This window comes from Lonchura striata, chromosome 13 (genome assembly GCF_050655825.1).
Source record: "Lonchura striata isolate lonStrDom1 chromosome 13, ASM5065582v1, whole genome shotgun sequence".
In the NCBI taxonomy this organism is placed as follows: domain Eukaryota; kingdom Metazoa; phylum Chordata; class Aves; order Passeriformes; family Estrildidae; genus Lonchura; species Lonchura striata.
In genome coordinates this window covers 9,075,850-9,101,987 of record NC_140715.1, presented here as the reverse complement: position 1 = coordinate 9,101,987, position 26,138 = coordinate 9,075,850, and the positions used below count along the sequence as shown (strand labels likewise).

The 26,138-nt window shown below is 37.4% G+C and overlaps 1 protein-coding gene across 2 annotated transcripts; it reads left to right on the top strand.

Moving 5' to 3' along the window:
- Positions 1 to 26,138, top strand: GABRA6 (gamma-aminobutyric acid type A receptor subunit alpha6). Of its 2 annotated transcripts, none has more exons than XM_085591046.1 (10): positions 1 to 247; positions 347 to 465; positions 717 to 784; positions 2,057 to 2,277; positions 2,381 to 2,463; positions 3,043 to 3,186; positions 3,843 to 3,995; positions 6,965 to 7,224; positions 15,973 to 16,233; positions 21,184 to 26,138. In XM_085591046.1, exons 1-10 carry the CDS (start codon positions 210 to 212, stop codon positions 21,232 to 21,234), a joined length of 1,398 nt encoding a protein of 465 aa, XP_085447172.1. In that variant the 5' UTR covers positions 1 to 209; the 3' UTR covers positions 21,235 to 26,138. The 2 variants fall into 2 exon arrangements, with proteins under 2 accessions (XP_085447172.1, XP_021405110.3); XM_021549435.4 differs by lacking the exon at positions 3,843 to 3,995 and adding an exon at positions 3,609 to 3,761 and having other exon boundaries at positions 5 to 247; positions 21,184 to 23,746.

Here is a 26,138-nt window from a genome sequence, read left to right as displayed (position 1 = left end):
GGCAAAGCCACCGGGCTGAGGCACCGGGCTGAGGCACCGGGCTCTGCCAGCCGGGCAAAGCCACCGGGCTGAGGCACCGGGTTGGGCCACCGGGCTCTGCCAGAGCCTCACCCGGCCGAGCCCCGGCGCCCGGGTGAAGGATGCGCACCGACACCGGCTCCAGCTGACGGGTCTGAGGGCACCGGAGCGTCCCCGCACACACCTGCGGCATGGCTCTGCTGCTCGCCTGGGCGTGTGTGGCTGTGAGGTGAGTGAGCCCCGCGCCCAGCCCCGAGCGCTCCCCGCTCTGCCTCCCGCCCCGCGCCCCCCGGGGCCGGGGCTGACGGGGACTCGCCTCTCCCCGCAGCGTGGGGACGGCGCTGGGCGACCAGGGCGACGGGGCGGACCTCTACTCGGAAAACATCACTCGGATCCTCGACAAGTTGTTGGACGGCTACGACAACAGGCTCCGACCGGGATTTGGAGGTAGCGGGGGAGCCTCGTCCCCTCGGGGAGCCGGCGGGTGGGGCAGGGCGAGGCAGCGCTCCGGCTGCCCGGGCAGGAGCGGCTGGTCCCGCGCCCGCGGCAGGAGGGAGGAGAGAACCCCAGAAGCGGCGGCGAACAGCAAAGCTGCCCGTGCCCCGCAGCCCCGCTCTCGCCGAGCTTCCCCGCTGCCCTCGAACAGGGGCCCGCAGCCCCGGCCCCGCTCCTCTCCCAGCCCCTCTCCTGTCCCGCAGGCGCCGTGACAGAAGTCAAGACGGACATCTACGTGACCAGCTTCGGGCCGGTGTCCGACGTGGAGATGGTAAGGGCCCCGCTGGCCGCCCCTGCTCTGTTTTCCCGGGATTCATTACGGTGGCATCTGAGTTGACCGTCATTAAAGCAGATTACGAGGCTTAATCTCTTCGACAATCTCTAGGGCCCAGCAGAGCAGTTTGGCCAGAGCTGCATACAGCTATTTCCCGGCCGTGCCAGCCGGGGCTGGGCGCACACAGCCCCAGGTGAGGGCACGGTCGCAGGTAAAAGATGCCTCTAGAACCCTGGGAAGAAGAAGGTGAGCTCCTGGTAGGAGGCGGCCGAATGAGCAGCTGCAGGAAAATGGTGCCATTGCTGACACGGCTGCCCCGGTCACGCTGGCTGCCCCCAAACTCAGGCAGCTACAGACTTGTATGGACTCTGTCAATGTGGACAGACGTTCAGACTTGGGTGGACTCTTTCAATGTAGACAGACGTTCAGATTTAGGTGGACTCTGGCAACTCAGCAATAGCCCCAAGGAACACATTAAGTCATGGAAGTGAGGATGACATTGCTTCTCTCTTTCTAGAAGTTGACTTGGGCTGCTATTTTTGCCCTTGTACACACCTCTGACACCAGCTCACATGAGCCTGCAATCCATTCTGCAGGCTGGGAACTGTGGGCTCCAAGTACTGCCAAAGGTTTTCCAGTACTCTTCATCAGTCAAAGAAAAGGCATAACCTTGCATTCTTACAAAATCTTCCTCTGTCCAGGTTTAGCTCTGTTTCCTAAGCAAATTCTGCAGAGAGATCTTTTTTGAAGATTTGTGAAAATATTACTAAGAATTCTTGGAAAAAAGTTCCATTGATTAATATTAACTTGACACCACAATCCTACTGTGATGTGACTCAGATTAGTCCTCACTTTGCGAATATCCAAAGGAAGCTGCAGAAGAGTCACTGAATGTCTCTTTTTTGTTTCTAGCAATTAAACATTGATAGCTTGGTTGTTCACTTTGTAAGGTAGACATTTGTATTTCCTTAGACCTCAGTCACTTTGAATTAGTTTAGTATCTATGAGAGTACAATGAGGGTATTTCTTTTCCTTATTCATGTCAAATTATCTGTTCACTGATTCATTTGTAACTATTCTTCAAATAATAAGAAAATAGGATATGTTTTCATGGATGACTTTTTTAGCAACTACTTAATGATAATAGGATTGAGTGTTTAAGCAGTAAATTAAATGCCATTGACATGTGTGTTAAGTTGTCTCATGAAGTTACTGTCCCCACAGCCACTTAGGGACACACAGATGTCAACCCCTATTTATTTTCCATAGGAATACACAATGGATGTCTTCTTTCGTCAGACGTGGACTGATGAGAGGCTGAAGTTTAGTGGGCCAACTGAAATTTTGAGACTGAACAATTTAATGGTCAGTAAAATTTGGACACCAGACACGTTTTTTAGAAATGGAAAAAAATCAATTGCTCACAATATGACAACCCCTAACAAACTTTTCAGAATTATGCAGAATGGAACTATTCTTTACACTATGAGGTGAGAGCTTTGTTCTTCTGCTTTTGGTTGACCTGCATTTTTGATTCTATCAGCATTTTCCTACATACCATATTTTTTCATTATCTACAACTATGTGTTCTAGACTAACTATTAATGCTGACTGTCCCATGCGGCTGGTGAATTTCCCAATGGATGGACACGCCTGTCCACTGAAATTTGGAAGCTGTAAGTTTTTCTGTATCTTTCAGTTTGCTGAAGTAACACATTTGGTCAGAAGGTCAGAAGATCCTAAGATATTACTTAGTGACACAGCTGAAATTTTAAGTTTTATTTTTATATTAGAATTTTACTTTTTTTCTCTGAGACTCTGACTATTCATATGGACATGGATTTATTCACTGAAGGGTGACTGTTGAAGCATGCTTTATTGTTTATTATTCTTATACTTCTGGTAGTCAAAGTTGGTCCTTCAACAAACCATAAAACCTCTGCTACATTTACTATATTACTTCTAATTTTGAAAATAGTCTATAGGAGTCAATTTTGAAAATATTTAGTTGAGCTGTGGAAGCCAATGTGTATGTTTTATAGCAAATTAAGAAGCAACAGCTTGTTCCTCTCAGGTCCCACCTCAGCCATTCTCTTATTGCTGCTTTTTTTTTTAGTTTTGTTATTAATGAGGTTAGGAACTTAACTAGAGTAGGATGCATGTTTCTGTGGGCATTTGAACTACAAAATTCTACTTATTTCAACTGCTTATAAAATATGAAATTAGTAATGGTCATTTTGCCCTCTCTTACTCAGATGCTTATCCAAAAAGTGAAATAATTTATACTTGGAAGAAAGGACCATTGCATTCAGTAGAAGTACCACAGGAGTCTTCCAGTCTTCTCCAGTATGACCTCATAGGACAAACTGTATCCAGTGAAACAATTAAATCTAACACAGGTAAGATGGAGCCATGTGGAAACTACTGGTGTTGTGAAACACCTTGATAATAAAGTACAGGGATTTTTTCATATAGAATGAAATTAATATTCTTTTACCATTATAAAAAGTAAAACCCTTGGACAGACTCTAACCATTGTCTCTTAAAAGACAGATTTTCAATACAGTCCCATCAAACACATATTTTTTTCATGAGATTCTTAAGAATTCCCACTGCCTCTCCATCCCAGTAAAAAAAAATGCATAAAACGAGTATTATTCTGTTCTGTTTCCATAAGGTCACTTACCTTTTTTTAAGCAGCTTATTTTTATTATGCACTAAGAGGTCTGTGATTTCATCAGAACATATTATGTTGGGTTTAAGCCAATAATGTTCACTCACATGTTACCAGAATAATGCTGACATACTTGTCTCTTAACAGGTGAATATGTAATCATGACAGTTTATTTCCACTTGCAAAGGAAGATGGGCTACTTCATGATACAGATATACACTCCTTGCATTATGACAGTCATTCTTTCTCAGGTGTCTTTCTGGATTAACAAGGAGTCTGTTCCAGCCAGGACAGTTTTTGGTATGCTGTGTTAAGGTCTTTGGGCTCAGCATCCCATCTGCCATTCACTCATTCATTCATTTCACTGCTTGTTTGTTTTAGGTGAATATTCACTCCAGCTGCTCTATTTCCATCTGCAAAGGAAAATAGGCTACTATCTCATTCAGACATACATTCCATGCATCATGACTGTCGTCTTGTCTCAAGTTGTGTTTTGGATTAACAAAGAGTCTGTTCCAGCAAGAACTGTGGCTGGTATTTGTTCTTTTTGCTTTTCTCATTCATTTCATTCACTGTATTGAATCCATTGTATCAATCAGATACTGTAAACCAGGGGGGATTAGGAAAGGCAGCTAGTAGGTTTCAGTCAGCAAAAGCAAATACTAAAGTGAAATTATAGCAAATTTGCCTACGAGGGTCAACATTCTTGACTCAGAATGTTTGGTTAGCCAGACTTGTTTGTGACAATTTTCAATTGTATTGCAATTGTATTTTTGTATGCAGAAAGGGACAATTTCAAAGTAAATGTCAACCTATTCCTTTTTCATGAGTTTTTTTTTCCTATGGATTTATTGTCTCATGAAACCAATATGAGTTAAAGCTTTAAAAAAAAACCAAAAAAACAAAAAACACATGGAATGGATTCTGACATAATGCACCTCATCTAACACTCATTCTGGAGTGCTCTCTTCCCCTTGGCTATGAAGGTATCTAGACAACTAACAAGGGCTTTAGATGGATAAAGATTAGTGAGATGAATAATGTCCCTAGTACAGGTTGAAGTTATAATAAGAAAGATGTATCCATACTGCAGGCAGGGCCTTTTTCATTCTTTCCAGTAGTTTGAATTAATGCTCTCAAAGCTTTGAGTCTCCTGGTTCATATAAATCTGAGGTTTATACTCCAGAAATGATGCTACCTGATTTGGCTTCATGTTGCATCTCTGGATTGTGGAGCCACATCCTCTATATTTTGAGTAAAAAATACTTGCAACATAGTGGGCATGGAAGGTAACTGTACATGCTTGAAGAGATGTGCAAGTAGGTCTGTAGCTGATTTGGTAATAATTATATAAATACCCCAAACACTGGAATGACAGCTCTTAGGTGTTGTACTGAAGAGTAACATGAACTTGAGAAAACGTTTTATGAAAAGAATAAAATAAACTCCATTCTGTATTGTGGAAAGTAGTGATGTTAGCATTTTAAAAGAATGTTTCAATCCTTATTCTATTTGGATTTCTCCCAGGGCACATTTGTAGTCCTGATCCATTTGAATTTGTACTTCAGGACTACACATTTGAATCTGTAGTCCTGATCCATTCAAAATCCCATGGATTCTGAATACCTTAATCTAAGGAAAAGAGAGCAAATTCCTTATGACAAAAAAAGACTTGTGGTCTTTTTCAGTGAGAAAGAAAATTTTAAAATGGAGAAGGTTTAAAATGCATCATATTGCAAATACTTGAATTATACAATTTCACTTTTACTTGTAAGTCTGAAAACTAAGTTTGGGAGAAGAAAAATTAATATTAGAAGAATAACAATGTGCCTAAACCAGTTTTTCAGCACAAAATAATTTAAGGACTTTTTTTTATCTCCAAAATGGATACTAGCTATCAGATTTCAGTGTTTGCATTATGTAACATTCTTCAAAACTTACCAAGAAGCGTTCAAAATGTAAAGACAAGGGTAAACAATCAGCAGTTGCAGTTTACTGACTGTAATTTGGTATTCAGTTTGATGAAGTAGCTTTCCACAGTGCAGAGCATTTCATCAATATTCACTCCACATGGAGTGAATTCTTATCTATATCTGTAAAATAGGAGACCTATTCCTAAGTTAAATTCCTGCTGCAGTAAGTTTTTATTCAGACACAGAATATATCAATTATATTACTAACTAGCACATGGGAAGAGTCTAACTACACATCACTTCAAAAAGTTCATTCTGGACCTTTGAAATTGAAATACATCTCAGCATAGTTGTATTCATATAAAATGAGTCTGGAAGATCTGTGAGAAGTAGGAATCCTACAAGTTTATATACCATCTATTTGTATTTCATTAAAATGTGATAAGTAATGACATTGGAAGGTAGTGAACCTCAGACATCTGGCAAGCCACATCATGTGAGAGGTGCAGAGAAACTCTGAAAATAATGTCACCCTTTCTGGATGCTGCAATATGCTATGACACTGCATCCTTTCCTCTGAGCATCACTCATAGCATATTGCTTCATCAACTAAACATGACCACCACAATATGACATTAAAACCTCTTTTACTTTGCCACCTACCCTTTCCCAGCTGTAGAAAATAGAAGAGGATATTCTCCACCTCACTGTCTTTAAAAACCCACAGTTTTTACATTCTAGCAGGCATAATTATAAGTAAATATGAGTCACAGAGGCTTGTATGTAAATGATTGAGTTTGTTCTTGCATTTTTTGCTTGTACCAGGCAGCAGTAGGAAGTATATTTCCTACATTATTAATGCTGTACACTCCAATACAGAAAGAATTAATTCATGAATTCATGTGAAGGACACCGTGGGGTCCATGAGCTACAAGACCAGATTTCCTCTGTGAAAATAGATAAGCAGCTCTAGAGTAGCAGCTTTTCTGTCCTTCCCTATCTGTAGCACTTTCAAATCAAGATACTCTTAGTGAATCTTAAAAAATGTATCCAGTGATTAAAGGCTCGGGACCAAAGCATTATTACTTGAAATGTTTGGATCAGGCTCTGACTGTTTTTAATGTAGAATTTGACTGATTTAGTGAGGGTTCTGTAAGCCATGGTCTATTTTGCACAACAACAGGAGAAAGAGAGGATCACTGTTGGGGAATGACAATATGTAAATCCAGGTTTCTGTCAAACATTCCACTTACCCACCAAGGAAAATCTCCTTCATATTTTGAGCCTGGATTTTGTTATAGCCACGTTTATCACAATTCTAAGAAGCTGTCCCACGTAGAATATTGTTATCTTTCAGTCTCCTCAATGCATTAAGGAAGTTTTTCCAGACCTTTTAGATGTGGAATCCAGTATACATGAGTTATTTAAAGATACAAAATACTTAGGAGTCTTGTTGGTTAGCTGGGATGTAGGATGGCAGGTAAAATCAAAAAGGGTGTTGTGCTTTGGTTTTTGTCATATATGTGAATTGAAGAGTAGCAGGGCTGAAGCAAAGTTCTAATGCCCCCACTTCTCTCTCTTGTTTCCAAGGAATCACTACAGTGCTCACGATGACCACCCTGAGCATCAGCGCTCGCCACTCCCTGCCCAAGGTGTCCTACGCCACCGCCATGGACTGGTTCATCGCCGTGTGCTTTGCCTTTGTCTTCTCTGCACTTATTGAGTTTGCAGCTGTCAACTACTTCACCAATCTCCAGACTCAGAGAGCAATGAGGAAGGCAGCCAGGGCAGCAGCACTGGCAGCAGCACTATCAGCAGCAACTGTACCGGCAGAGGACGAGATTGTCTCGGTAATTGCTTGCTTTTCTGATAATAAGCATCATATAGGAACAGGCAGCTGAAGTAGCGAATGCAAAACAATATTAAAGTGATCTTAACCTGAAGCAGATTATGTAACCAGATTGTGTCTATTTATCAAAGACACCATTCTGATTCCAGAAAATGAAAATACTTCATTTATTTGTACTGTTTATTTTAATTTGCAATATGATTTTCTAGAGAGATGTTCATTTGGCAAGATATTTAAGGAAAGCCATTAGACTGTTATCCATGATACTTCTCTCGAGCAATGCTGTAGGCAGTGTGGTCAGGCAGCTGCAGAATTTGTGGGACAGTGTACAATGGAATGAACATGTGCATTGGCCAGGTTTTTATGGGATCACTGTAGTACAAGGGTACAGACCATAAGTGAGCCATTTAGAAGATGGGTAATTAGCCTTTACATAAACTTAGCATCTCTTACCCTACTGAAATCTTCATTGGTGGAAGCTTTGGGGGGAAAAAACATAAATGAAGGATAGATTTTAGTACACTCGAAATACAGGGAGTCTTCCTAGTATCAAAAAACTGTGTTAGAATTGCTTGCAAACTTTACTCTGTAAATCTCATGCTAAACTGTGAGTGCTATCTCATAACATATGTTAAATACATTTATCATTGTGGCCTTCCTGCTTCAAAATCAGTTTTACTACCACCATGATTTCCATTTTTAGAGAAATAACAGATTTTGAATAACATTTTGCAAAACCTCTGAATCTGTAATTGAATAAAGGAGTCAATCTAAGAGGTGCCCATACCAAGGCAACACCTTACCCACCATAGAGTATTTTTCCACATCTGTTGATAAATAGCACTTAAAGTTACAAAATTTAACTACTTTCAAACTATTAAAATCATAGCTGATAAGTTTTGCTGATTCTTTTTTGGAGGACAAGCTATGAGAAAAGACAAACCACAAAGTTCACCTGCTTTTATATAGCATGAAGAAAATACTGATAGCTACTACATCTTGAAGAGGAACAACAGCTTGGACCTGTCCTTCACACATTTCCTTATTCAAGTTGGAGTTAACCATAGGGAGATTTACTAGAAAGGAAAAAACAAAATGAAAAATACTACTTTTGTTCTCCCTGAAGTCCCTGCTGAGCAATATGGAAACAGGCTGACTGCACGTGCTCCTGGTGCATTCACAGCCACTGTGGCCACCCCCTGCACATTCCCAGTCTCAGGAAAACAACTGATCCAAAAATAATCTTCTGCTTCTGCCCAGATAAGCTAATAACTTGCTCCTGATGATAGGGCTCCTCCAGATTTACATGATCTATGAATCCAGCAGACCAAGGCAGGCACCAGACATAAAATTTCTGTTGAACAAATTAACAAAAGATAAGGAAGTTAAAAGGCTCAAATTTCTTATCAAGGTCTTCAGCCTTAAACAAGCAAAGAGCAAACTGAAGGCCCTCCTTCCTGTTTTGTAAATATTAACTTGTTAGTTTTTCCAAGTAGAAACTGACAAAAGAAAAAAGAAAGCATCTAGGAATGAATAAAATACACATCTAGGAAGCACCCTGCAACAATCTGCTCAAGAAAACTATTTACATCTAGCTGACAGCATACAGATTTAGAGAGTAGTAAATCTCAGAACATTTAAGTCCCAAAGTAAACTCAGTTTCTAAAACAGCCCACAATGTCCACAAAATTCTACAGACCTGATCTTGCCCAAAGCAAGACAGTAATTTTCAAGCCCTATACCTCCACCATGTTTTTATTTCAGGATCAGTTCTCTATAAGAACTGCAGTAAGAGAAAGAGCAAACTCAGTGAGATCATAAAAACAAGGGGTACTTACAACTGAAGGCAAGATGATGTAGTCAAAAAGGTTTCTAGAAGAATTAGCTATTGGATTTAAAATGTTCCCTTCCAGAAGGGCATTCTGGGAAAAATGAGTGATTATAGGATAACAGATTTTAAGAAGCTTTTCTTTTTTCATTCCTTTTTTTTTTTTTTCCTTTGGTAGAGATAAGGGGGAAGGAACTTCTGTATGTTGCCACATCCATAGATATATTGCAGTCAGTGATATATTTTCATATGAAACAGACCTGAGGTGTCTAATTTGAATGCTGACAGTGTATTTAACACAGGTCGATTACATGTGTATGACCATTTCCTCTGGACTGCCAGTCTCACCGTGCCTTGTGCTTCTATAGCTACATTACTCGTCCTAGGGAAGTTATTTTTAAGGCACACAGCATAATACTCAGTTTCTTGCTAGAGTAAGGGCTCAAAGTCAAGATAAACATATCTACAGAATATATATATATATATATATATATATATATATATATATATATATTTAAATTCCAGATTAAATGCTTTTTGAAAAAATAAAACAACAAAAAAATTAAAATATTAAGAGACTTTTTCCCCCTTCAGTCTATTTTATTAAAATAAAGTCTCTATTTTAATATTGTTTATTCAAATACACTCTAGTATTTCTCTATATTATAAAAACACAGGTGTTTATAATGTAGAGAAAAAACCTGCACACTCAGAAAATAAATATGTCAGAGCACCAAATTCTGCTCTAGTGTAGAGTGAAAGTAGGAGAAAATGCTGCAGCCACTGAACTGTGGTGGGGTCAGTAAGAGAGATGAGGCTGTGCCTGTGTGCTCAGCAGAGAGCTGAGAGCTCAGCAGGCCTGGGCTGGCTCCAGGAAAGCCTCTCTATTTACCTCAGTTAACTGAGAGCAGGATTTGGCTTGCTCTCTTCATCAGCTGCAGGCAATACCTGTGTGAAACACAAAACACTGGGTGTTCCACTGCAGAACACGAGGGCAGCAAGCTGAGCATTCATCTGGACCCTGACACAAACCTGTTCTTACTCAACGGTGGCCAATCTGGCTTTAGCATGTCAAAACCAAACATCTTATACATGCATATATAAAACCATGATGGCATTTAGCTTTTAAACCCATTTCAAATGTATCTTTTCTATATCAATTGCATTCTTTCTTCTTGATGGCTTTCTTTTCCCAGGAAGATCCCAGTCCTGGAAGTTGCAGGGGAAAGGAATTGGTGATATTATCTGGAGGACACCATTTGCATTAATGCTTTGTGGGATGGTCAGGGAGTAACCCTATGGGATCAAAAGAAATCCTTTCCATGTGAGAGGCTTCATGTAAAAGACAAAAGATTACCACCCTGTAATAACAGCTTGATTTCAGTTATGTTATAAAAGTCCTTATGTTTTAACAGAAATCAGCACAGAGCAGTGAAATACCTCTGGGAGAGCTTACTTCTACCTCCAGCCTTGTGTTTCAAAACAACCCAGCTTGGGGAGGGAAGGATTCTTATTCCCTTTAAGCTTGCCAGCTGCAGAACATCTGTATGTCACTGGCAGAGAGAATTTCATTTCCTACAATTATATCGGAATATATTATGTTTAATGAGTATCATGGTGTAACAGAGTACTTCTATCTGGATCACCAACCACCCTTTAGGTATCATCCTAAAATATGATTTAATTGTCAGTCAAGACTGACAACATTGAGGCATAATCCAAGCAATTTTTTTTTGCAGGAGGGTAGTGAGAACAAAATAAAGAAAATTTAATTATAGGAAAAAACCATATGGGCAGACACTGATAGATTTAAGAGTCAAATGTGGCTTTGAAAATTTAAATCTGTTTAATGTAAAAACATATTTTGACAGCAGAGAGGCTCTGTGCCAATTATATGTTTTTTCTGGCATGCTACAAATAAACATTATGAAGAAACTCTACCATAGCTCATTCCCTTTGAAAAGAGAATGACCAGAGTTCCAGCCTCTGCTCTCCTTACTGCATATCTGGTTTATATGACAGGAATTTTAATACAATAGGGATTGGGTATTTTTGAGTTATGCTTCATGCCTATATAGATCTTTAGATTTTTCCATGCAAAGTAAAATAGCTTTGAAGTAATAGGTAACAGCCTCTCCCTTTATTCACCTTCACCTTATGTTTAGGCTATAATCTGAGAGAAGTGAATTTAATTTCCTGGAGATTAAGAAAGAATTCAAGCATGGTTTTCCCCTGCTCCAAGTGAGCAATTTAACCTAAGTGATTTAACTCTTTAACTGGGTAAAAAATGATGAAAACAAGTCTGCATGTTTTTTCTCATTGTTTCTAGTAAAGGTAATTTGAAATTCCTAAAGAGATACCTGAAGCTAGGGCTATTAATGAATTCTAAACTATACTCAGTTTTTGATTATGCAGGACACTGTTTATAGCTATAAACAGTACACATAATTTGCAATAGACGTTTCTTTTAATTAGATCCCACAGATGTGATATTCAAGAAAACTGTCCTAATTAGGGTCTGTAATGAATCTGTGCCATGAGATGGATACTGGAACTGCACAGGACTGCATTGAGGGAAGTTCCTTAGTACTTGGCCGAAAGATGATGTTGCATAGTGCAATGAACTTTCCTGCTGGAAGATGCTGCATAAGGATTGTTCAATAGCTAAGGAGAGTTTTTGAAGATCACACTGGTGAATGTAGTTAAACCATGTTTAACTCCTCTTTGGGAGATAAGCCACTAGCATGTTGTTATGCCTGTAATGGTTGAAATGTCTCAAACTGTATTTATTAATGAGCAGAGGCAAAAAATGTTATACATTTAATTAGGCATTCTGCCTTTTACAGACACTGAGCTCTGGTTCTAAGTTGGTTTGTGTGTGTATGTTTTGATATAATGAAAGTTCAGTGTCTTTAATCAAATAAATTATGAAGAAAAGAAGAAATAATATTATTTTTATCTAAAGTTTTAGAGTTCATTCTCATGAACCTCTTTTTACTGCATTGCTAGCAGGAAAAAGAGTTGTGAGTAAAGGGAGATAAGGAAGGACATACAGATATTCATTTTTTTAACGTTAGCCAGTATCTGGGTTGCATATATAAGAGACTTATGTTACTGTTAAATCATAAACTAAACTGATAGTGAGAATATACATTTGCAGTACAAAGCAACAGAGAAGAGAATTCTACAAATATGAATTACAGAAATCGCTTGAGGGGAAAGAAACATAAGAACAAAGTGCATTTATAAATCACAGTTAGCATGCAGTAAAAGAATCAGAAAGAGCAGACAAATAATTCTGTTTATTCCAAGGTTATGAATGGTGTATTTTTTTTTTTAAATCTGAAAGGCAAGAAATTTGGCGAAAGCCTCCTGAGATATTCTGAGTATAAGCAAGTTTAAGTGATATTGAGGAGGTTGTGAGAGATAGGATGAGAATGCTTTGCGAGCTTTCCAGGGGATGAGCTAGCTTGGTGCAAAAGCTCAATAAGAAGCCAGACTTACCTTACAGGCCATCTACACACCAGTGCTGCCCAGTGCAGTGTGGGGGTGTCTCACATTAAACAGTAAGCCAGCAATCTGTGCTCTGTGTCACTGCCTCCTCACACAGAGCTGCAAGTTTAATTGCCTGATGGGACTCGCATTCCACATGAGTGCAAGAGTACCTCTGGATCAAGGTTCAGCAACTTCAGAAAATCCATTCTTTCCTTACAACACTGTGTGCCGTGCCTCAGGCTTCTTGTTCTTGCTACTTGTAAAACAGTCCTTACTTGAGTGATTGGCTCTGTGAGCTATGCAAAATAGACTATTCATTTCCATTTTCTCTCTGTGTTTTGTTAAAATTTCATGATGCTACTGTATGTAATCTTTGTCAAAAGGAGAAGTTAAATCTAGATACAGTAGGCAATTTACTGTAGCTGCTGTTAGAACAAGTGTAATAAGGAATTATACAGTCTCCTCACTGCCTCCTGCTCTTGGTTTAGCAGTGAATTCCAATGAAAAATATGAGTTGTGGTTCTGGGGCAGCAGTCGGGTCTACAAACAACGCCCATACTGAGAGACATCCTCATTACACATCTGAGATAAATCTGGACTTAGAATTCCCTATCCTGAGTAGGGATTTCGAAGAAAATATATTTGAACCTGAGTTCACTACTATGGGGACACAGGACTGTTAAAGACAGTGAAAAGAACTACTCAGGGTTTTTTCTTGAGATAAAATCACATTGAGATAATCCTCCTACTTTAGCAATCCTCCTTCTATAGGAAAGAGATTTAATAAATATAAATAAAATAATGACCAGGATTACACTTTTCAAGTGCTTATTCAAATGATCACACAAGTTTACCTACCTCCACATTCTAAATATGTTCAATACTAAACATCATCCAAAGACCATACACTACATCTGCTCTACTCACTATTAACTCCATCACCTCAGCACTGTAATTTCTGATTCATGCTGAATAATCCAGAGTAGAATTTGACTCACCTTGTACCAGAATATTGTAGATAGAAAGGACTAAGATTCACCTTAACACTTGTATTTTTAGGAACCACATAGTTTCCACAAAAGGTCAAGTTATTCCACAGACACTGACAAACAAGACTGAAAAAAAAAGATAATTTACAACTTGTACAGTTCTGTTCAAAGCAGGGCATGCAAGCAAATGGAACAGAACTTGAGTGAAAGCACGAAGGCAGGCTCAGCCATCCAGTCTGTTCACAGAGGGGGATTATTATTATGATTAGTGCAAGTGGACATGGATAACCCTCTTTCTGTTTCTGTGACACATCTGTAGCTCAATCCTCCATTTAAATCTGTCTGTCTCTTGCTGTGTTACTGGAAAATGCAAAATGAAACATCTGTGTTCCAGATAGGCACAGAGCAGGAATGCTTTTTAATATCCATTCAGAACATGACACCAGTCATATAACATATAGAGGCAAATTGGAAGTGGTGATTGGTTGTAGGGGAAGAAAAAGAGCAATAGGTAAGGGATATACAGAAAAGTCCCTTTTTCCTTTCGAGTAAGGTGATGTTCTCTTCACCTTTTGTTTAGACTAAAATCAGCTGTGAGGAATCCATCTCTCCTGAAATTTAGTTGGATACCAGTCCATTCATTCATAACAGAACTTGGCATCCTGTTGTGCAAATGTCACTTGTTCTGATTCTCTGACAGTAATGATGACTTCTGGAAGGATAATTCCTGTTACAACTACTTTAAGTCACCCAGGAGATAGCAGTTGTGCCAGGTTAGACTGTTATCTAGAAATTGTGGCCCAAGTACAAGAGTGGAAAATGTATTTCAGAAAATGCTTCCTTTCCTTTTAGTGACTCAGTCATTTATCTGACTAAAATCTGTTCCCATGCATAGAAATCCTGCAAGATAAATCCCAAAAATGCTGACAGCAGGCTACATTTATGTGAATGGTTGTCATTAAATCACTCCCAATGAATGGCTTTCGAAATTGCCTATCTAATAGCATTTTTCTACCTTAAAATCATTCCAATGTTAGTCTTCCATTTCACTATAGATGTATGTACTGTTATTTTGGGAGTTATTTACATTGTCCAAGAGTTCTCTCATCTGCTTCAGTCATTTGGTCATCTTGTTCTGCTGACCAAAAAAAGCTTTATATTCAAATCCAACAACATCTGTGTATGTTGTGTGATTTTGTGCACAAGATTTTTCCTCAATAATCAGGGAATTTAGTTTTATGGACAAAGTTTTAGGCTTAAGCCCCATATTAACAGAACACTACAGTACTTCATCTCAAAACAGCAAACAAACAAAGTCAATCTCAGCATCCTTCTGTATTTTCTCAGCCATCAGATGAATCTTAGAGCTGCTGCCATGCATCCACTAATGTCTATCCTGGGATATGGCAGTAACAGCAAGGTTTTTGAATATTTCCTCCTGTTTGACACTACTGAGAAAGTGGATAATTGATACCCATTAGAGCAGGCCTAGAGCCTGGGGTAGATCCTATTCCTAATAATTTCTGGAAGAAAGAAGTCTATTACTTCTACTCTTGTGAAAGTAAAATAATGGCAGCTTGTTCCCAAATAAAGCAAATGCACAAAATTAATATACATGTTAGCCTAGTAACTAAGAGGTAAGCTCTACATGCCCCTGACTTCTGGCTGAATTTTCCGAAGAGTTTTAATACAGCTTTCTGAAAAGTAATTAGACCTGGCTGTGAATACTGCACAAAATATGGGAGTAATTTGGTTTCATTTCACCATAAATGAAAATAAAAATAGTCCCATTACAGCTAAGTATATTTGTCTTCAGTTGTATGCATGGAAATGCTGTGGCTGTTATGAGATATATTTTTAAATGAAATTTTATCCTAGAAAAAACAAGAGGACAATTTAACATTTATGTCTTCAGCAGCTGTAAAATTACTCCATTGCCTTTTGTGCAGCAGTTTTCTAGTGAAAAAAAATGGCATGACTGCTTGACTCCATTCAGTGTTTACCAAACTCATCAGCGGGTTCAGCCAGTGAAGATTGCACCTGAGCCAGCCTGTATTGCTGTTTGGTTTAATCTTGATCCATATCTACACAAACTTCAGTCATACCAACCTACTACAATTTAGAAACACCATTACCTTATTTTCTTTTTAGCTTCATCTTTTCTTTTTCTCTCTTGGAGCTTCCACTTATCACAATGTTAAAATTATAAAAAGCACATACTTCTTTAATGGCTTTACAACAAAACTTTAGGCCATAAAAATATATATCTTTTGTTATAGATGCATTATTTTTGTGATTTTCTGAGATTGCACAATGGCAGAGAAGGAACAACAAAATCAGAATGTTAAGTTAAAAGGTGGAAAGAAGTCTAAAGATCCCAAAGCCTAGGACTCTGTATCCAAATATCACCTTTTTTCCCCCTCTTTTTCTTTCACAGCATTCTGACTCCAACTCTAACCTGAAGAAGCGAGTGAACTCCATCACATCTCAGGCAGAGCAGTCTCCTGAACCCAGCATAATATCAAATACTGCATCCCAGTGTCAGCCTCTGCCTGTTCCTCCACCAGCCCCACCACAACCACCACCTATTGGAGGTGCAAGCAAAATAGACCAGTATTCCAGGATCCTCTTTCCAGTGGCATTTGCAGGATTCAACCTGGTGTACTGGGTTGTTTATCTTTCAAAAGACACTATGGAAGTGAGTAGTATATTTTCTGAATACTCTATAATATGTAATATATTTACTTGGCCAGCATTATTTCAATTGTTCATTTACTGTTGCAACTCAGTTCATCAGTCTTTTCTGAGCAATACTAGAATGTTTTCTCAAAAAAATCAGCTGTAACATTCAGTACAATGCAGAAAGGTTGTTTGAGGAGGGAAAATATAAACACTTCTCTCTAACTCATGCTGCACAGAGCAGAAAATTCTCTGTAAGACAGCACAGGATGTTCTCAGCAAACAAATCTTAAATCTTCTATTTCTTAACCTATTGTAAAGAATGGTGGAAATACCTGTTGAAGCTATGAAGTGAAAGAGATAAGAACTTTAATATCCTAAGGTTTTCTCAGGGAGCTAGTACCATAAGTCCCCCCAAAAAATTTGTTATATAGTATAAAAGATTAGTAAATGCAGTATAAAATTTGTGAATCAAGAATACCTGGTTTTGTAAATTTCAATATATTTTTCCTGGTTTTTTATATAAATCATACAACCTTATGCAAATAAGGCTGAAAAATATTTTCTTAAGTTTGTGAATCAGGCAGAGAGTGATTACACCTTTAGATAGCCAGGAGGTCCAGAAGAGACCTGCAAATGGAGCATGTCTAGGATATTCAGTCAGTAATCAGTCATTAAACTTTAAGTATTTTATGCTTTAAATTTCTATTTTTCCCAAGTTAATGACATCCTATTTCCTTGGTAAAAAATATTTGCCTCGTTGCTATAGAGTTTTGGATCTCACTGTACATTGTAGTCAATTTGATTGGTACATTTAGTTTATTTAGGACAGCTAGAGAGATAATGATGGTTTCTAGATAGCACCAAATGCACAAAGTCCCTACATCAATACAAACAGAGGCTGAAAATCTGGTATCAGTGGGGATCAGGCTGTACCTTTATTTCCTAGATGAAAGGTAAAGCAGGCTGAGGGAAATCTCGTGGGCAGCCAAGAGATGCTGCAGTTCAAAGCAACAAGACAGTGCTGATCATCTAATTTGGTGACACCTTACCTCTGCTAGAAGGCTGCTGCTCTACCAGAATCTAATTTTGCCTACCAGTATGATCTGGAAAATGCTGTCTCTCAGAGATGGGGTGTGCTGCCAAGCAGCTTCTGTGGAATTGTGAGGGCAGGAAGGTAGGAGACACTGTCTCTCACAAATGTTCCTGCAGATGTCTCTCAAGAGGTCACAGCTGCCAGCTCCTGGCCACTCCAACCCTGCCCAGTGCTAAATTTAGCATTTGTGCCAGAGTTACTGATCCTGCTGTTAAAATATTGACTAAGTGTGCAAATTACTTATCTCAGTCAGAGAACGTAGGTATTGGAAAAGCTCATGTCTGATCATGACAACTTCTGTTCAGAGGCCAGCTCCTCAGCTTGCCAAGACTCCAGTGATTAAACCATTCACATTCTGGATCTAGAAATATTTGGAACATACTTGCCATTTCCCTTGGTGGTGATGAAATATTTACACTAAACCTCGTATATTAATAATAACATTAGAACCAGGCTTTTAAAATACTTCCAAAATCTAGGACTAAGTGCTGACTATAAATATTTTTAAATGCTACTGTGCAAGCTGACAAACATGCTCAGAAGCTCAGAAATTATGTTCTGTAGTAGCATTACAGAATAACAGAAATCCAGCAGCAAGGCTTAGAAAAGAGAACAATATTGAAAGCTGGGGTGTTTTGAATTATGAAGAATTTAAACAATTATGTAAATTTTGACCAAGATCTTCTTCATAAATTACATTTCTGCATCTGTGTACTCAGTTATAATTAATAATAATTGTGATATACACTGCTAGGTTTCTAATTCAAACATTATATCACCAATTGTTGCTTTCAACAACCAGGATTCTTTTTGCTTTAAAGTATATTAAAAATATGTAAGCTTTTATTTTCAAAGAGAACAAATACAAAAGTTGGGTGAACAAAGCATGGAGTGCTTCAATGGTAGTTAATCTTTGGCTCCCTCAGGCCCACCAGATTTAATGTTGTTACAGTATTATTCAGCTTATTCAATTTAAAAAGTGCATTTTGTGCAGTATTTCAGGTATATTAGTTTTTTAAGTTACTTTTTTGAGTTCATGAGACTTTTGTTTATAATAAAGATGAAATAATCTAATTAAATTATTGAAATAAACAAATTTCCAGTATACCAGCTCTTGTACTGCAACTTTCTAGGATTTTTATTAGTGCAGTTTGGAGTGCAGAACATGATTCACCAAATCATGTGCTTAGACCAAACAGCTACCTAATGTCTTTGGAGGTACACAGAGAATCAATCAGGCATTTCATGACCCTGTTGGAAAAAGCAGGTTATTAGTGCTGGAATCAAAGGTCATTTTCAACTCCTATCATTATTTTTTGGCCAGGCTCTTCCTTTGGCTTTGAAGGAGGAACAAGAAGAGTTTTTTACTTCATGTTCTGGATTCAGAGCCTCAGCTGGAACGAGCAGCCTTGTTAGTGTAATGACACAGAGGTGCTTGAAATGAGGAGCTTTTTTCTAAGCTGTTTGGTACGAGTTCAATACACTACTAAGCAATTTTCTTTGGCTTAGATAATGTGTTATAGAAATGAAAAAGTCATTTTTGTGTATGGAATCTCATAAGATTTATGAGAACTTTGGGGACTGACTGCTTTTCAAAGTGCTCCTTGGCTAATTTTTTCTTCCCCTGCCATTAATAATTTTCTCTTCAGGTTAATCACCTTTTTGTTTACTATACATGTAAACTAAGAGTATGTAAATTACACAGACATTTTTTGCTTTTGAAGTTTGTATAAAGAAGAGGGTGTTTTTAATAAAAGTATGCCTTTAAACATTTGAATGTTATCATAGACTGGTTTGGATTGGAGGGGAGCTTAAAGATCATAGAATTCCACACCCCTGCCATGGCAGGGACAATTTCCCCTAGACCAGGTTGCTCCAAGTCCAGTACAATCTGATCCTGAAAAATTCCAGGGATGGAGCATCCACAGCTTCTCTGAGCAACCTGTGCCAGGGCCTCACCACTCTTACAGGGAGAGCAGCCAGGACTGGACAGAGAGCAAAAGTATCTTACACTGAACTCTGTATTTATACTTCCATACATACTGCACCAAGTCAAGCTTTGCAAACCAGGAAGCTTAGTAGCAAACTTTCATTACAAGATTAAAATTTTCTATATTTTAAATTAAAACAGCACCGTTCTCTGAATTTTTGAAAATTTTTGAAAAAAATTAAAAAATTTTTTCTTTCTCTGAAAAAAAAAAAAAGAAAAAAAAAATCCAGGTTAAAATTAAGTAATTCACCTGAATGCTTTTTTTACATGGAGGGGGATAACATTCATCTTTTGGTCTTAATATTTAAATAAAGGATTGAATTCTCTATTGGAAAAGTGAGAAAACATTCTTATTAATAGCAATCATCCACTGTGCAACTTGATACATAAGATATTTCAGTGTAAATGGGGTTTGCACTGGGGAATAGCAATAGCATTGCAGAACAAAAAAAATGTACTGGTCAAAACAAAGAAATTAAACTAGCAAAGTTCTCTGACTGTATTTTGTCAGACTGTATATTGGTAGAATCTAATATAACCAAAGGACTACAAAATCTATAAAATAATGGATGCTAGTTTTTTGACCACAGAAAATGCTGTAAGACACTTGTAAGATAAGCCCCTTTTTCTCTCAAAAGGTTTTATAAGTTAATGCTGACAGGTGCTAATTATAGTGATATCACTGTGCTATTTATACTATGAAAAAAATAAAGCATCAGAGTTACTCTAAGAGGACTTACTCCCTCTCTATGTAAGGTGAATTAAATTAGGTGGAAGGTTTGAGGATGTAGCATCCCCATCTATTATACATGGAGGACGGAACATTTCTATGGTTCATGTTCTTCTATAGGGTACAGTAATAGCTGCCATCCACAAAAAGCTCTACACAGTAATGAAAAAGACACATTTGTCTAAATTAGACAAACAGAAAAGTTCTTGAAAGAAGAGCAAGCCTTTCTGACAAATGAGGAAAAATATATTCTAGCTTTGTATTTTGTCATACAGCACATTTTAGCTTTGTTTTTGGTTTTAAATCTTCCTAAGTCCTTTAGCTGAATACTAATTTATGTGTATTCACATAATAGCTGAATACTAATTTATGTGACAGTGACCTTGGGAGGTGAATCTCACACTCAGTTGATTTTAAAATTTTCTTGATTTAGAATGCAAAGAGTCCCCTTTTAAAGAGTTGCAAGTACTACTTTTGCCATATAACTCACAATGCATATGCCACTGACACATCATCTTATGCACCTTATTTCTAAATTTATCTATCTTTTTTTTTATATGTAACATTATAGTATAGTTTCTCATGTAATAAAACATGGAATAATGGAGTAAATCAAACTAGATAAGGAGATGATGTTAAAATCTTGATGATAAATCCAGAAAAAGTAGCAGAGGCAGCTTTCACTCTTGGGAGCACAGGAAGATACAAAGTCACAGAATAGACCAAAGTTGCTGAGTCCTGGATATTATTTGGATGCAGAGAACATAGCAGGATGGCAGGAGAAGATTTACATAAGTCAAAGATGCTATTGATGTCAGGTGTGAAGAAAAAGGAACAGAGAAAGAAACAAGAGCACGAAAACTATTTTGCTTCAGTACATTGATATTATAAAGCTTGTAGTGCATATCATTACATCATTTTTCAGTTTAAGCACTGGAAAAATAAAGGAGGAACAGTCATTGCCATACATAACAACTGGGCCTTGATGATCCAGGTGATGAGCATCAAATTCTAAGAGGATTCTCCTTGTAATGCAGTTTTATTTTGAGTCTGCTGAGAGAGTTGGAAATCACAAGGGTTTGTGGATTAACTCAGTTATTGTTAACAGTGGTTAACAACCCACAGTTTAAACCTCTCCAAACTTTTTTTCCAGTTTTTTGAACCTTCAGCAATGCATTTTCGAAATGACCCTCAGTCCAACTGAAGAACAGCTCAAGATTTCAAGGAAATCCCTCAAGGTCACAGAGGATTGAAGCGACTTCAAAGGATTTGCCTGTCCACAGGTGATCTCAGTTTTCAAACAGGGAATATTTTTATTGGACATTACCTGGATGCAAACTCTGGACAAATCAAGAGCTGCAAACTTCTTAGGGATCTAATTAATATTTTCTTAAGATTTCTTACAATGATTCTACTACAGAAGTTATTTTTAAATTATTTGTCTAATTGTCAAAGGAAAGACTGTTCATTTCTTCCAAAACATTTGTAAACAATTGAATGTTTACATTTATATGAAACATCAATAAAAGGGTTTGGGCTTTTTTAATAGAATAGGGATTGCTAAACTCAGCTGATTCTGAAATGGTATAACTTGGCATAGTTTCAGTGAAAAATCTAGGAGTTGTACTGATTTTCAGCACTTGAAAGTGACCCAAAACAATGCTGGATAGAAATCCTATGAAAAGGAGCTGTAGTTCTATCATGTTTTAACTCCTTAATATAAAATATAAAGGATTAGTTCTTAATTATTTTCAATTTAATTTTCATATTTGAGATGACACTTATAAAGAATTAGATACAAGGGGGGAAAAGGAAACATAAGCTATTTTTTTTGTGCTTTAGCTAGTTGGTTACCACAGTGTAACTTCCTTTGTTGAAAGTCACCATTGAAGTACAACAAGACCAATAACAAGCAATTTCTTGGCAGAATCTAGAAATGTTGGACTGGAATTTCAGGGAGTTTTTAAGGTCTAAAGCTGAATAGACAGAAAGATGCAGCTACTCATCAGGCTAAATGCAAGCCTCCAGCTCCAGGGAACTTCCTGGAAGCAGGCCTTGATTACTAGTTAAGGAACAGCTTTTTTTATCAGCTGATTCTACTGAATTGCCTGTAGCAAACTCCCTAGAAATGTTTTCTAGAGCCAAAGAACTGCCAGCACATTCAGAGTTTAAAGGTAATAATATTTTGCCACTCTCAACACAAACAGTTACAGAATTCCCTCATTCGCCCTTCATCTCTATGATCCTTCTCAGGAATGTAATTAGGAAACATATGTCTAATCAAACCAAATTACTGCTGGTGTAATGGACATTGGGAGGAGTCAGAAGCACACAAAGAAGTTTTATATGAAGCTAAATAAAAAGTAAGGATTCCATCCTATCTTGAAATTTCAATACGATAAAATTAACCAGAAACATTAAATAATAGGCAGATTCAGGATATGCAGAGTCATTTACGTTGTCTACACAAACATCTTAATCCCTGTGAGAAAATTCTCACAGGCTAATTGATTCCAGTAAGTCACCAACCTTTTATTGGTACCACAACCATTTTAACTATTTGAAGGCCTTGCTCCAGCTGTTTTCCTCCTCCTATTTCTAGAGCTTTTACTGCTGTGGTAGCTGGAGTGATCATGGGAAATCCTTTTTGCACACCCTGTTCTCTAACTCTGAAGGGCTTAAATGAAACAATTTAAGGATTTTACTCAATAATAAATATTATTTGTACAGAAATGTCACATTTGCTATTTGCTTTTTCTGACTGGCTGCAAGCTGGCACACTTGGAGGTACTTGTAAATGCATGGAATTATATGTACATTTTGCTTTCAAACTAAAGTCCTGAAAATTTTTCCTATTTGCAGCCTTTTTATACTGTTGTAAGAAAAAATTAAACTATGGATACTGGGAAAATATTTTATAATTTGTAAATACATCTTATGTTGAAAAAAGCAAATTATGCAGTAGGGACCCAGAATTTATTTTTTAGAATAACTATACTCACTCTTGCTTCACTAGTTTCTATTTTGAGTACATTAATATCTCTAAGAGTTTCCAGAGTACTTTAAAACTGGTTTATACACTATATGAAAATGCTTAAAAGCTATGGTAAAAAATGTAACACTAAAGGAGCTAAATTTTGTATCTAGTCTTTGCTTAAAAGCAATCTGAATACTAATTTTACAGCAGATGCAGAAAGTTACTAAATAGTGACTATTTCCTTGAAATGTAGTATTTCAGTATATAAAATGGTGGTAACTCCCCAATTAGGAAGCTGTATCAGCATCTTAAAGTTGTTTTAGTAGCTCTTGGTATTTAATAACACATTTCAACATGAGCACAAACACTGCTTATCTTTTTTCTCCAAAGAGCTTTTCCTGTGGGTATGGCAGAGAAGGGTTGGTTCTCCTCAGCATTTTGAATGGTAGGAAGGGAATGCGTATTTTTCCTGTTACATACTTTGTAGGGACATGGGTGTAATCAATAATGTTAATAATGTCAAGTTATATCTTAGAAGAAATGCAATTACTTACAATTAATGTCACTTCCTAACAATCCTGGTTATGGTCAAACACTAATCAACCAAGCAAGACAGTAAAAGAGCAGAGAACTAGAAAAAGGTTATATACATATATGTATATATTTCTGTATGCATATATACATATGTATTTCTGTAGAAAATATAAATAATCAATAAATAATACCATAATAAATAATATCTATTTCTTTCTGTATAACAAATTGAAAGGAAATTTAGGGATATGGGTTTCTTCCAGTATTTTTGACTGTACTGCAATAGGAAGAGCAGGAGCTAAGGTTGCTCTAAGATGGGAATTCCTGTGTGTGAAACAGAGCACTGTGGGGATGAGATGTGCAATTACATTGAGCTATTGCACTCTAATGCACATTATTCAACACAAAATTACCTTTCTATGGATCTTGGTAGAAAGGATACTCTGCTTTCAGCCCACACAAAGTGACCAAATGTAGTTTACATTCAGCTTTAGCATGTTCTACTTGATCAGAAGTGCAAGAAAAAAAAAGCATAACTATGAACAAAATTACAGAATTATTTCATAGTAAATTAGAACCTTTGATTAAATATAAATCTTTATTATTCTTGATCTGGGCTCTACCCCCACCCCATTATTTTTTTCATAATTTCTAAGCTAAATGAGAACCCAGCCATTTTAAGACATAAAAATTATGCAATGGCACACTAGATCAGCCTTGAGATTACCCACTCCTGTGTTCAAAGGGTACTTCTCCCCAGCAGCTAAAACAGGAGCTGCATAAACTCCAGAAATGTGAAGAAAAGTCCTGATAAAGGGCTCTGTCCAGTCTTTTGATATTTTGATACTACCTGTCAGGTAACAAACTCAAGACCTTTCTCTTATATGCAAATAAAATTCAGAGGTGACTTTGTCATTGCTTAGTTCATTGCATTCTTGGTTTTCTTCCAGTTCATGACAAGAGCAGCATTCCTCATCTGCCTTCTCTAATGAATTAATTCTTGCAGGATTTGCCTCTAATTGGTAATCAGTCAAAGCCTTTCAACTCTCTGCATAAATGATGTCTGTCACCTGGCTTTATGGAGAAATCTGTAAAAGAAAAAGTCCTTATCCACAGTCAGAATGGGTGGGGACTTGAGAAGTTGTGCTCTGCATCACTGCTCCAGTAAAATCATGCCTCAGCCAGAGCTGGAGTGGTGCTTGTGCACAAAGAATGGAGCTCTGCAGCTCATTCCCAGGCAGCACTTTGGTACAACCCACAGCAACTCAGAAAAGTGTATTGCAAGTAGAAGTTGGTGACAAAGCACAAATGAGACTCAGCCATGCTTTGAGATGTGAGTCACAAACCAGAAACTTTTACCAAGAGAAATGAAGGAATCCAAAGAAACCAAAGCATCTCCAAAATTGTAAAGTAGGAAAGAGAATTCCACACTGATTGAGAGTCCTTCAAAATAACAACAGCAACAAAACAAACAAACAAAAAAACAGACAAAAAAACCCCCAAAACAAAACAAAAAAAACCAACCAACCAAATTCTTACTCCTACCCAAACCCAAATTATATGTCATCTTCCAATCACAGTTAGGGAAAAAACCCACACCCATTTAATGTAGTTCTATAAAAGTAGGACAATCCAAGGCATTGAGGAATCCCATAAAGCATGTAACATGCATCTCTACTAAATCACTTTACAATACACTTGGCTTGATCTCAATGGAGTCATTAGCTCATGAAAACAGGATCTGGCCTCAGTTATGACTAGATTATTTTAACCTCCATAAAAAGTGTAATTTCTAATAGTTTAAAGGTACTAAATTCTTTACATGTCTTAAAGAGCCAATAAGCCTCCTCCAGGCCATATATAGTTACATATTTAAGTACTAAAGCAAAGGTTTTTTTCCCCACCTCATACCTTCTTTGTTTATAATAACAATTTCATGGAGCAGATACAAATATTTCATAATTTAAAACTAAATAAAACAAATAAAGGAATACTTATTTCTGCTATTCTTGTACATTTTAAAAAAAGGTAGAAAGTATAAACTGTTAGAAATTGACTTTTCTAAGGGCTATAAACTCTGTGCCCTGAGGTAAACTAGGTGGAGTCATAGAGTTCCCAACTGACACGTGGGGAATGGATGTGAGATTAAAAAGTGAGGTATAAGCAATAAAGTCACAGGTTTTAACATGAGGATGTTAAATTAATGAATTGTTTGTTCCATGGATGAATCTATTGGAAAGATTGGATAGTGATGATGAGACTGACTAGAAATGATCAGAATTAAGCAATTGCTTTGTCCAAAATTCAAAATTCACTGAACTGAAATTTAAAAAAGTAAGGTAGGAACATCTTTGTGGGAACAAAAAGTTAAAGTTTTTTCCATAAATGTAATTAATGTGTATTCTCAAGTTTTAGTAATTTATGAATTCCTTGTGGGCTAAAACTTGTTATGCTTCACATACCCCATTACCTTTCATTTTAAATGAATAAAAACTATTCTTACTTGGTACAGTCTTCACATAAAATCCAACATTAATTGTTTGGTATGAGATGTCTGCTTGCAACTCAAATGTATTAAAAAATAAAAATAATTCAGA